The following is an 11,978-nucleotide window of genomic DNA, read 5'->3' on the forward strand; positions in this document are numbered from 1 at the left end:
TTGCTTTAAAAAGATTGTTCTTGGTAATGTTAAAAGCTTACTGTTTAGTTCGGAAAATGAGCAGAAAGCAATTGGCTAGCAGACGAAAAGAGGCATTAACAGGGGGATACGGGTCAGTTGCCTGGTTACATATTTATACTTTAAATTTATTGATTTCCCTCACTGTGTAACTATTTAGTGTATAAACATCCCTTCGATCTTAGGTTCTCCATCCCCTTCTCCACCTTCCCCCTCCCCATCTCCTTCTTTTGTTTCCCCATCTTCCTCATTCTCCTTGTCTTGCCTTGGTCTTCCCGGACGTCTGAAGAATGGATATTATTATATTGACAGGGAAAAATTTGTCGTCAATTTAGGTTACTGATATGGACCTGATTTATTGGCCAGTTCGTTCATTCAGTAGGAATATGGGATGGGGGGTAGCGTTATTTTAGCAAGTTGCGCATATTACTTTATTAGAGTTCATGAAAATCTGGTACTGAAAAAAGATACAGAAAAAGACAATTACCTTTTTACAACAGATCCTTCAATTTCTGCGATTAGTTTGCTAACTATTGAGGCCTTCACATTGTCAAACATGTTTATGGTCTTCAGCACCCGGTCATTACTGGATCTTCCAGGTAGGAAGTTCTCACTGAAAGCAGAAAAATATTCAGATGGATAGATAGGACAGATATAGCTGTTGTTAACACAAGATGAGGAATTTGAATATTAAAAATCTGCGATTTTTTGCGCACTGTTTATATTTTAGCGGCTACTCCCCTTGAGGCCTCTAAGGGCTAGGGGTAGGGAATAGAAGTAGACCCCCACTTTAGGTTTTAGTTCCGAAAAAAGTAAATTTTGGTAATTTATCTAAAGGCGACTTTTGGGGGATGTCCAGGTGCTCTCCCCCCTAAAAAATTAAACCTTCCCTTGACCTATATAGAGACACTACAGGGGAGTAATTTGTGAGATCTTAAGCTACCGACACACATCCTGCTACTTTTATACAGGGATTTACATTTGCAATGTTTTGGTTTAAACTTACCTTATTAATTCTTTTGGTTTTCCACTGATGGATAAGTTAACAGAACATCTTACTAAATGAGTTCTCTCAAAATATCTAAAAAAACAACAAAAAATTTCCAAACAGCTAAAAAGGATATATCATGTGGGGTTTTCATAAAGATTTCTTTTAATTTTCATAATCAGGAATAAGTTTATTTATAAGATTAAGCAGAGGTAGGCAGCCGTTTTAAAGCCTTAGGAAAATCAACCTTCAACAATTTTTAAAAATCAGATTGAAGTCTAAAATTGATCCAAATATGACAGTCTCTCTTTTTAAAAATTTAAAGATTCAATTTGAGTCTTAATCTCGGCTGACGCGCGGCTGCCGAGCTCTGAGTATAAGGACTAAATCTACAAATAATCTAAAAATATTACCTAATATTACCCATAATAGGACGGTCCGGGTTAACTTTTAATTTATTGTTGCAGAGTCCGCATTTTATCTAATTAAAAGTCATTAAATCATAATACAGCTTCTTTTATTATTAGGGACGTCGAAGCTTTTTATTCTAAGAGAGGTAAAATCAAATGGGGGGTTTCAAAGGTTTTAGAGGGGTAATCTAATATATTTTTTAAAAGTTTGAGGAGTTTTTTTTGTAGCGAAGCTACTCTATAAATTAAAATGTCCATTGAAAAGTATTAGATCAAGAAAGTCTAAAAGTTATAGATTATGCTTTGTTATTTCTTGACTACTTATTGTATTAACTTTTTATTGGAGATATTATCAATGTTTTTCCTTTATTTGTTAGCTTTTTGTTGCTATAAACAGTACTGTAAGTAGTGGAAATAAGATAATTTAATGATTTCAAATTTCCTGACTGCCACCGTTAACAATCATAGCATTACCAACCGCCTCCAAAAATGATCTAAAATTAGTAGATCTTTATTAATACAGCTCTAGAAAAATATGTTATGTCGTTATATTATTCTTTTTATGTGTCTATTTGTCCTTTCTATTTGGACTATTCGCAATTTCTTTGTTGTAAACTTGCGAATGTGACCCTAACACCTAGACGGTCTTTATTCAAAAAAAGATGAAAGCGACATAAAAATGGCCTGAAACAATCCCAAAACCTTAACTTAACGGACAAACAAGAAAAACCGTAGGTACTAATTTATTTGATAGACTCGCACATATGTCTTAAATTTTTCCGTCTAATGTCACAATATGGTCTGCGTGTCCTTCCTTACCTAATGGTTTGAATTGGTGGAACCTCCGCCCTTTTTCTGCCAGTAGTATGACCAACATCCATTTCTTCTTGGTTCTTCAAACCAACGAATTTACTGTAAAAAGTTGTATAACAATTATTTTTCTATGGATTAAAAGCATTGGTTGAAAAGTTTTTATACTGCTAGTTTGTATAAATCATCTTATTAAAGTGCCCAAAGTTTTTATGAATGAATTACCGTATCTAGAGACATTGGGTCTTCTCCCTCTATAAACGTATTTCAGTATAAAAAAGAGGTTTGTTATTACATGGTATTTTTAAATTTGACATATCTGATATATTAAAGATCAAACCACATTTGAGTTTTGACTTTAGTATATTATACGAATTGACCAACAAATGACAAGAGAAATAGCAACCTAAATGGGCGACTATTCTTTCCCTGTCATTAAATCCACGTATATTCTACTTCATTACTAAGTAAAATCAAGAAATATGGTTAAAATGTGGCTGCGCAACTAATGAGTAATGTTCTTACTTGTAAACTTGAATCAAATCATCCTGGTCAGTTTCTGCATTTTGTTTGTCAGCATCTTTGGTTGTATCTGTGGATCCTTTGGTTCTTTTATGCTTACAACTAAAAAAAAGACTAAATTATGAACAGAACTGCCTCATGTCATTTTTGGACGTAGAGGCATATCCAACACTAATCCCCTCCCCTTTATTTAAAATTTATCCTATAATATAAAGTAGTGATGTATTATTGTCTGAATCTAAAGATCTGAAAAGATACTGGCCCGAATTGGATGTTAATTTCAGTAAAGCTTTAGAAATGTCTTGAGATGGTTTTAGGCCAATTTCCTAACCTCCCCAATCCCCATCCTCCTCTAGATGCTAGGGGTCTAGCACTAGTTTCACATAAAAGAGGGGGGTTTCTGTGCTCGACTAGTCACTTTGAGGGAAAAGAAAATAATACCTAGAAATAATTTTTTTCACTCAGATCATTCTCTTGATTATATAAACAACCATAGAGGTGGACATGATGTATTTCCCTCCTTCATATTCATTTAACTTTTTGTTTGAACGTTACACTTTGGCTGTATGTTAATTGAATGGTGTGTGACTAAAACTATTTAATGTTTTTAAGGTATTCAAAGTAAACAAAAACTGCTAATATATCAGAGACGTGAAATAAAAAGAATTAAGTAGTGGAAAAGCCTTGGCACATAAACCAACAAAACCATATAAAAAGGTTGTGCAATCAAAGGGAAGATAAGCCGTATTTATAACTTTGAGGAGGCAGCATTTAAACTTCACAAAGGCTTGTTACCTTGCTTATCATAAGGGGGGGGGGGGAAGTTTTGACACATTTGCGTAAACAGGGAGGACCTGGAGGCCTGGAGCTCCGGAACCTGGAGGCCTATCCAAAAAATCTTAAAACTTTAGAAAATTCATCATATAAGAATGATTTTATTCCTAATAACCTATCCTCTCAGTCCAAAGATAAAGCCTATGCTCCCTGTTTACGCAAATGTGTCAAAACTTCCCCCCCCCCCCTTAATCAAATATTATTAAATAACTCACTTATTATAATGAGTTTTCTTGAAATGGTTCAGTCTTGCTTTAGCTGTCGGCAACTGAGGTACTTTTACACTTTTATCACATACGCCGCAATCCACAAGAGCTCCACCCCTAGACAATACAGTTGTACTTGTTAAAATATTATTATTAGCACATCTACTCAGCATATATATTCCTGTCTCTCTAAAGCACTTTCTCCAGCTCTTGGAAAATGACTATCATTGTCTTTGTTTATAAAATTCAATGCTATTGCTAAACAATAATAATTTAATTGTTATGGACGGATTTTAAAAACTAAAAAATTTAATGTTGTATCTAAGGCCTCTGGGGACACTTGACCCTTCACTTTACATTTTAGTTTTAAAATAAAATAAAAAAATTTGCGGGGGGGGGAGGGTTGTAAGAACTTTTTTTCAGAGACGAATTCCCTGGTCCTATGAGAAACTTTACTGGAAAGAAGAACCATATCAGTTCAGCGGTTATCAAGATCTTTTGGTACACACAGGCAGACAGACTCACAGATATCCTGTTACTTTTATATAAGGATATATTAAGAGTTTCTTAAAAATCTAAAAATGTCAATAGGTACTAATCTACAACTCTTTTTTTTCATCAAACTGTTGTTATTGCTGCTTTGTTTATAGACATAAAAGTTCATTTTTGAGTTAGCTTGAATTGTTAGACCCAGCGGGGATTATATCCGAATGTTCACCTTGAAGCTGTAGATTCTCCCAACTCCAGCAGTTTTTCTTCAAAAGTTTCCAAGTCAAATGATTCTTTTCTTCTTTTCCCGTATTTATAGCCAGAAGACCTATAAATGTAGTTATAAATTATCAATATCAAAAGGATCTGTGTCTGTCTGTCTGTTCCGAAAAATCTTGCCAACCACTGAACCGATAAGATTCTCTTTATAATTTTCTTCTAAAAAAATAATTTTAGTCTCTAAACATTAATAATGTCAATGTTTAGGTGAACCTGAAGTTAACATCATCAAAGATTACAAAGTTTAAAGTACAAAGATAAAGCAGCTGTTCATCTACTTCATATAAAGGGTGGGGCACATAATCCGGACTTTTTATAATTTTTAAACAAATGAAAATAAAATCGTCAATTTTAAAGATTTTATTGAATTTTAAAAACTGGGAGGCAGGATAGGTGTATGACTATTAGATTATTAAAAAAATGGCCGCCAGGATCAATCGCCGCCTTTACCCGCCACCTCAACCGCCGGCAGGCCCAGGTCAAAATGTACCTGTCCAAGCTGGCGAAGATCTCCTTAATAGTGGCAATGAGGGAGCTCTTTGTGGTATGAGCACCTCTATTGGTGCATGCTTCAAAGTAGCCCCAGGCCCAAAAGTTCAATGAATTAAGATCAGGCTGCTGGGAGGCCACATTTCCTTAGGGAGGTGAGTAATCGCAGGATCCAAATTACCATCTTTCAAGCTACCCTTCGACACGGCGGCTCTTATTTTGGCCACAGTTGAGCTAGAACGACGTTCTTTACATTTTTGGAAATGGCAAAGATTTAGCTAGGGTTGTCAACGCAACCTATAGTCTAAAACGAGAATCAAGGTTCCATATGGGCCCCTGAAGAGGAGAATCGTGAAATTTTCAAGATTTTGACGTTTTTGACATCTCACAATCTGCTATGTGTCAATTTTCCAAAGTACTGCGGCCAAGCTAACTTGGATAGAGAGCATTAGTAATTTCCAGTACCTAACTTATGTATCTAACAGTACCTTCAGCAAGTTTCATGAGCAAAGTGCGCATTTCGAATTTGCCTAGTTGAACATATGCACGGTCATCTTGGAGTACACGTCCTATATCGTCCAAAGATTGTTATGGGTAAAAAGGTCATTACCTAAGCTTTTTATAGTGGGGTCAAACGTCCTGATCGGTCAAGTAGTCTTGACGCTATGGCCGTTTTAAAAAAGTCCGGATTTATGTGCCCCACCTTGTATGTATAGTCATATACAAAGTCAAAGTACAAAGATAATCTATATAATAAATGACGTCATAATGGCATTATATTTACTATGTCAAATGTATCATTGGATGTATCAAGGAGATCTTAATTCAAATCATGCTTTCAGAAATCAAGCGTTTTAAATAAAAGGGTGAATGAGTTTTGTCATAATATTCAGTTTCATTGAAGTAATAAATTTTAAAAGATATTATATTTAATGATGATAATCTTTGCCTTCAAAAAGGCGGAGTTGAAAGAAAAAACTCAAGACTTTAATTTTAGCCTACCAATTAAGAATCCTAATCCGCTATTAAAAAACGGATTCCGGATTCGGATTCCAAAATTGACTAAACATTGGGCGGATCTCGGATTCGGATTGCCAACCATATTAAAAACACATGCTTACCCCTCGTAATCACTGAACTCTGTGTCACTGACAATAAAATCATCTTCACTTAACATATCCTTATAATCTTCTATCTCTTCCTAGAAAATGAATATGTTAAATTGATAGATTTATTATTACTTTGATGTTACACCAGATTATCATGTACTAAGTGAGACTTGTAGCTGGCAAAAATAACGACCCCCCTCCCCAAATCCACCAACTTTACCACCATCTTCTTCTCTCCTAATAGTTAAACTTACTGGCCAATAAGTGATGTCCATGTAAATAAACTAAAATGTCGAGAAAATTTCCCCTCTCATAACATCCACATAAATCAGCAATAACAAGCTAACGATGTTTTGATGAAAAAATAACCAAAAATATTTTACAGATTTGTAAATTTGCCAATAGCAGATTTCTTGGGGACAGGCGGGCAATCTGTAATTATAAAAATCTTAACTTTTTTATAATGATGAGTTTACATAACACAAACCTTTTAAGAGCAGCAAAGCTACTACAAAAATCAGGGGTGGAAAACTAACAAACCTTTGCATATTCTGTTGTTTGAATAATGGTTCTAGCTTGTAAATCTATGTTAGAAACAGTTTTCTCAAATTCCAGCATTTTCTCCATACTAAAACAAAATCATTGGTTGATAAGTTTCAACACTTTTTGTTCGGAATGAACCAATAAAAAATCTGTGAAGTACCCAAAGTTATTGAACCAACGAATTAAATATAAAACTTTGGGTACTAGATCAATTTACGGTTCAATGTTTCCTGCTGGATTATTGCATAAAACAAAGAGAAAATAAATTACAAAAAAGGGAAAATTCTATATAAAGCAAAACATCAAGAACCTTTTTCTACAGCTAGAAATAGTTGTAAATAGATAATTTGCCATGCTCTTAATTGATCGACCAACAGATATTCAAAATAAAGAAAAGCTTTGCTTCTTAGTATAAAAATCAAATCAATTCCTTTCGTTGTGTCCATCTGGAGCTAAAGGGTCTACTACGTATTATAACCTAAACTTATTGCTTATAAAACTTTATTCTTAGAAAAAACAACTTCTTACTTTTGTAATTTTTCCGCCTGTATATGTTGCATCTGTTCTAAAATTGTGTCTATACTTCTGTCTGCATTTAATTGATGGACTAACAGCTTCACCTCTGCTTGAACACTTTCAGAATCGTCTGTTTTTTGGTCAGGTACATTGCTCTGAAAATATTGTTTATGTTAATGTTCAGGTATCTAAAGGGATACGACAAAGGCCGATAAATTGATATACGGTACATCCCCAATCATGTTTCACAAAATTACTCTTTCTGTAGATTACAATTAGTGGTTGAACGTTTAAACACTTAACTTTATGAACCTATCAATAAAATTTTTATAAAAGTTCTTAGGCCAACGAATAAGAAAGTGTTATTTTAAAACTTTGTGGGACTAGTGTAATAAACAGCCCAATGTCCCCTGTCTCCCTGGATATTAGATTTTTAGTAGGTATAATCATTCTGTAATCTAAAAACTCTAATCTTGCATAGCATCTTAGAAAACAAAATTACATTTCCATCACTTTGTTTGACAAACAGACAGACGGACAAAGTGAATTTTACTTGATATGCCCTGCTTATAAATCAGGACAATGTTTTCAAGAAAATTTTGAAGTCTCATATCGTTATATAAAAGTAACAGGAAGTCTGTGGCATGGGTCTATCTGTTTGTAACCAATATGGATCTCCTTTACAATATAGCTTCTCGTATAGGCCCTTAGAGGATCCATTAGTATTGAATTAAGCCGCCACCCCGCCCCCCCCCCCCACTACCGTCTTTCACTTCAGAGGCCTCTTCCTCTAGGACCGTAGCCACTAGTACATACAAACCGAGGGAATAACTTCAGTGAATCTATGATCCATAAAAAAAATAAGAAAACAAATGATCACCTTGGGTTCTTTAATCATATCTGCTGTGCATCCCAGAAGCATGGAAATTTGCACCAACTCTTGGATTTCACTATTATTCAATATTACATTTCCACCACTCATTAAATCTAAAACCTAAATAAAAAGAGTTGTATTATATAAAGTTGTATAAAGTAGTTACATTTTTGTCATTGTCAATGATATTGATTAAATTTCAATTATATTTTAATATAAATGTTTCAACTAAACATGATATCTCAAATAAAACCAAATTAAATAAAACAGAAGAGCAAAACAGATAATTTAGATTGAAAATTAAGCAAAAATCACCCTCATACTGGCCAGTGGCCTTAAATTATCTAATAAATTCTCTATTACGAGTCCAATTTGTCAAACTATTTGAGAGATCTTATATACCTAACTACTTTAGAATATTGAAATAAAAATTAACCTGTTTCATTTGTTTTGATTGTATGAACGGAAGAATAATAGTTTTGATTCTGTTCTCCTCAGAGTTTCCAATTTCTAGCAACATCTGTTTCAGCCAGCTGCTTGCTGCGGCCAATTGAACCTTAAATATCGATGTATAATACACGTGGATATTATAAAAGGGGAAAAATTGTCGTAAATTTAGTTTGCTACTATGGACATCAGTTATTGGTCAGTTCGTACATTCAGTAGGATGTGAGGGGATGGGATGAAGGGATGTGTGGGGGGGGGGTATTTTAGCTAGCTACAAGTTTCCCTTTATTAAAGTATATGATAATCTGGTGTAAGATCCAAGTAATAACAAACCCATTACCTAAAAACAGATTCAGAGTTATGTCAGAGAAAAAGGGAAAAAGAGATAAGTCAATGTAGGTTATATTTCTCTCTGATTAGTGCAAAATTCAGGTGACTTGAAAAGTTAAAGCTCAAAGTTATCGGAGAGGTGATAAATTTCAGTTCCAATAAACTCCATGGAGGAGGGGGACATTGGAATGCTTATTTTACTGCTATTAAATAGTTTATAAACACGTTTTCTCATTTCATTAGTTTGTGATGTGTGTATAACTTTAATCTATTGCTTTATCATTTCAGATCCATGATCTTATCTAAACATGAAAAATGACATATTACCTGTGACGTCATAAGAATGCCATCCTGGCAGTAAATGAGACAATCCATTAATGGTTGCAGGTTGGAAGTCCATGTTACTCCTTCCTCTATTACAATTCCATCCCCTGAAATCGAAAATAAGAAAATTTATTATCATCAAACAGGGATAAGCCATTTGCAGACAATTAATCTTAACCTTAATTAACAAGGAAGCCTAAATTTTTAAAGGGAATTCTTTATTTTTGGGGTTTTAGAGATTACTGAATGCTTAAACTCATATAATAATACAAACCCGTCTTTAACATTTCATAATAAAACTATTAATAACTTTACAAGACTTTCTGCATAAAACGGAAGGATTATGACAAGTTGTAAGGTGTATAATAATACTGTCAGTCAGACAAACAAGCTGAATAGACATGTTTAATAGCTACACATACAAAAACAAGGATGACAACATCCATAAGTAGCGAAACACAGACAAAATGAGTTTTAAAGCAGATGTTCAGTTCTCATAATAATAAAATAAAGAGAGAGAAGAGGCAAAAACTCCAAGAAAATCACGAAACCTTAAAAATATCTTTAGACGCATCAGACAAAAATCATATTTCCCCCATAGCGTCACGGACTGACAGACAGACAAAGTGAATTATAGATAAAACACGTACCTTCTGCTGCATTTTGTTCACATTCTGTATCTGCTTGTCCCTCAGACATTTTATACTTGCCTCAACAAGGCAATATCTAAAAAATTTTGGCACACAATTTGAAAAACAAACTCTTATTCAAGTCAAACTAGGGACGAGGGATGTTTCATTCAATTAAAAAGGGATAGTTTCACGAAGTGCATTTAAAAAAAATAGTGAACTGTAAGTTTTTTCTATTTCAAATAACGTAGTAGTGCATAATATAAAGTTATTGATTAAAATTAAAAGATTTGACCAGGGATTTTCCTTTAAAAATGAGTTTTTCATTTTTGTTTTCAACTTCGTTGCATGTTATATATGGCAAAAACTTTTTTGTCATAAATACAACTTTAGATAGCATTTACTAGTTAATAGAACTTCAAACTTTTTATACAACAAAATACACATAACAACAAAGAATGATCAATAAAATATTTAGTATGGTACTTAGAGTAGTGATCTTTTTATATGTCTTAGTAGAATATATTAGGCATTGGATAGATATGATTGTGATGAAGAATTTTAACATTGACCTGACCAAACTTTTTTTATTTGACAATATCTAAAAAAGTTAGTGATTTGCAACATTGAAGCTACCTTCAGGACACAACAGAAAAAGATCAATCTTAGAGTTGTCGTTTGCTATGCTCCAACAAATAATGCCTCAGATGAAGAAAAAGACCAGTTTTATGAAGAGCTTACTGCTGTATATGCTAAAAAACATAGCAACAAAAACCTAACCATACTTATTGGAGATATGAATGCCAAAGTTGGCAACTCCAATCAAGGCTATGAAACCATCATGGGTAAACATGCTCTTGGTGAAATGAATGATAATGGACAAAGGATTGCCGACTTTTGCCTGGAACATGACTTAGTCATTGGTGGAAGTGTTTTTCCTCATAAAACTATCCATAAAGAAACATGGATATCAAATGATGGTGTGACCAGAAACCAAATTGACCACATCTGTATCTCCAGAAAATTTCGAAGATCTCTTCTTGATGTCCGCAGCTACAGAGGTGCTGATGCTGACTCTGACCACCAGCTTGTCATAGGAAAACTTCAATTTAAACTTAAAAAGATTGAAAACGAGAAAAACAGCAGGATTAAATACAATACAGATGCCTTAAAAGATGAACAAACAAGAAACCAATTTCAAATTACTCTTAGGAATAGGTTCGAAATGCTTGCCCATGAAGATCAACCAGCAAATAACGACATCAATGATGACTGGGACAAAGTCAAAAGGACTTACAAAGATGTCAGTCAAGAAGTTCTAGGTATCCAGAAACGAAAAGCTACACCATGGATTTCTCAGAACTCTCTGGATTTGATTGAAGAAAGAAGATTAGTAAAAGAACAAATAATTAGCTCAAATATTGTTGATAGGCAACAACTTCAAGAAAACTACAGCAGGCTGAATATTATCATTAAACGTTCTGTCAGAAAGGACAAACGAGCCTACACAGAGGACTTAGCAAAAAAAGGCCAGGAAGCTGCTGACAAAAATGATCTCAGAAATTTATACCAGATTACTAAAAAGCTATCAGGCAAAAACTCTCAAGCTTCTAGTGCTCACATTAAAGATAAAAATGGCAATCTTATTACAACCCCTGACGAGACACAGCAAAGATGGGTAGAGCATTTTAGCTCTATTTTGAATAGGCCCCCTCCTCAAGAATCTGCCAACATAGCTCCAGCAGATCAGAGACTAGAGTTAAACTGTGAACCTCCTTCCTTGGAAGAAATTAAGAAAGCAATAGGTTATCTCAAAAACAATAAATCAGCAGGTCCAGACAATATTACTGCTGAACTACTCAAAGCTGATGTCGAAACTGCTGCTAATCAACTCTTACCTTTAATTCAAAGAATATGGCAAGAAGAAATTTATCCCAATGACTGGAAAAATGGACACATAACAGTTCTACCGAAGAAAGGTGATCTAACATTATGTACAAATCACAGAGGCATTATGTTACTATCAATTCCAGGAAAGGTCCTCAGCAGAATTATTCTTGAAAGAATGAAAGATGAAGTAGATATTTTACTTAGGAAAAATCAAGCTGGATTCCGTAGAAACAGATCTTGCACTGATCAAATTGCTGCTCTCAGAATTATC

General features: G+C 34.1%; 1 protein-coding gene across 1 annotated transcript; it reads right to left on the reverse strand.

The window, feature by feature from the left end:
- Nucleotides 1-159: 159 nt before the first annotated feature.
- LOC145332114 (uncharacterized) lies at nucleotides 160-9,934 on the reverse strand. The gene is made up of 16 exons (XM_080177055.1): nucleotides 9,839-9,934; nucleotides 9,192-9,295; nucleotides 8,524-8,643; nucleotides 8,094-8,207; nucleotides 7,226-7,368; nucleotides 6,695-6,782; nucleotides 6,167-6,246; nucleotides 4,507-4,605; nucleotides 3,798-3,905; nucleotides 2,752-2,850; nucleotides 2,236-2,328; nucleotides 1,859-1,910; nucleotides 1,420-1,487; nucleotides 1,025-1,099; nucleotides 506-631; nucleotides 160-301 (listed from the first exon to the last, which is right to left on the reverse strand). Exons 1-16 carry the CDS (start codon nucleotides 9,885-9,887, stop codon nucleotides 175-177), a joined length of 1,545 nt encoding a protein of 514 aa, XP_080033181.1. The 5' UTR covers nucleotides 9,888-9,934; the 3' UTR covers nucleotides 160-174.
- Between the last annotated feature and the right edge of the window lie 2,044 nt (nucleotides 9,935-11,978).

This window comes from Acartia tonsa, chromosome 11, assembly GCF_053477335.1.
Source record: "Acartia tonsa isolate MP-2025a chromosome 11, ASM5347733v1, whole genome shotgun sequence".
Lineage (NCBI taxonomy): Eukaryota > Metazoa > Arthropoda > Copepoda > Calanoida > Acartiidae > Acartia > Acartia tonsa.

What these genes read in the sequence shown, in the direction of transcription:
- LOC145332114 (XM_080177055.1), bottom strand. Translation starts at nt 9,887, where the DNA reads ATGTCTGAGGGACAAGCAGATACAGAATGTGAACAAAATGCAGCAGAA. An exon ending in AAACAACAGAATATGCAAAG is followed by an intron (nt 6,247 to 6,694) that starts GTTTGTTAGTTT and finishes TTCATTTTCTAG; the next exon opens with GAAGAGATAGAAGATTATAA. An exon ending in GAAGGATCTGTTGTAAAAAG is followed by an intron (nt 302 to 505) that starts GTAATTGTCTTT and finishes TCCATTCTTCAG; the next exon opens with ACGTCCGGGAAGACCAAGGC.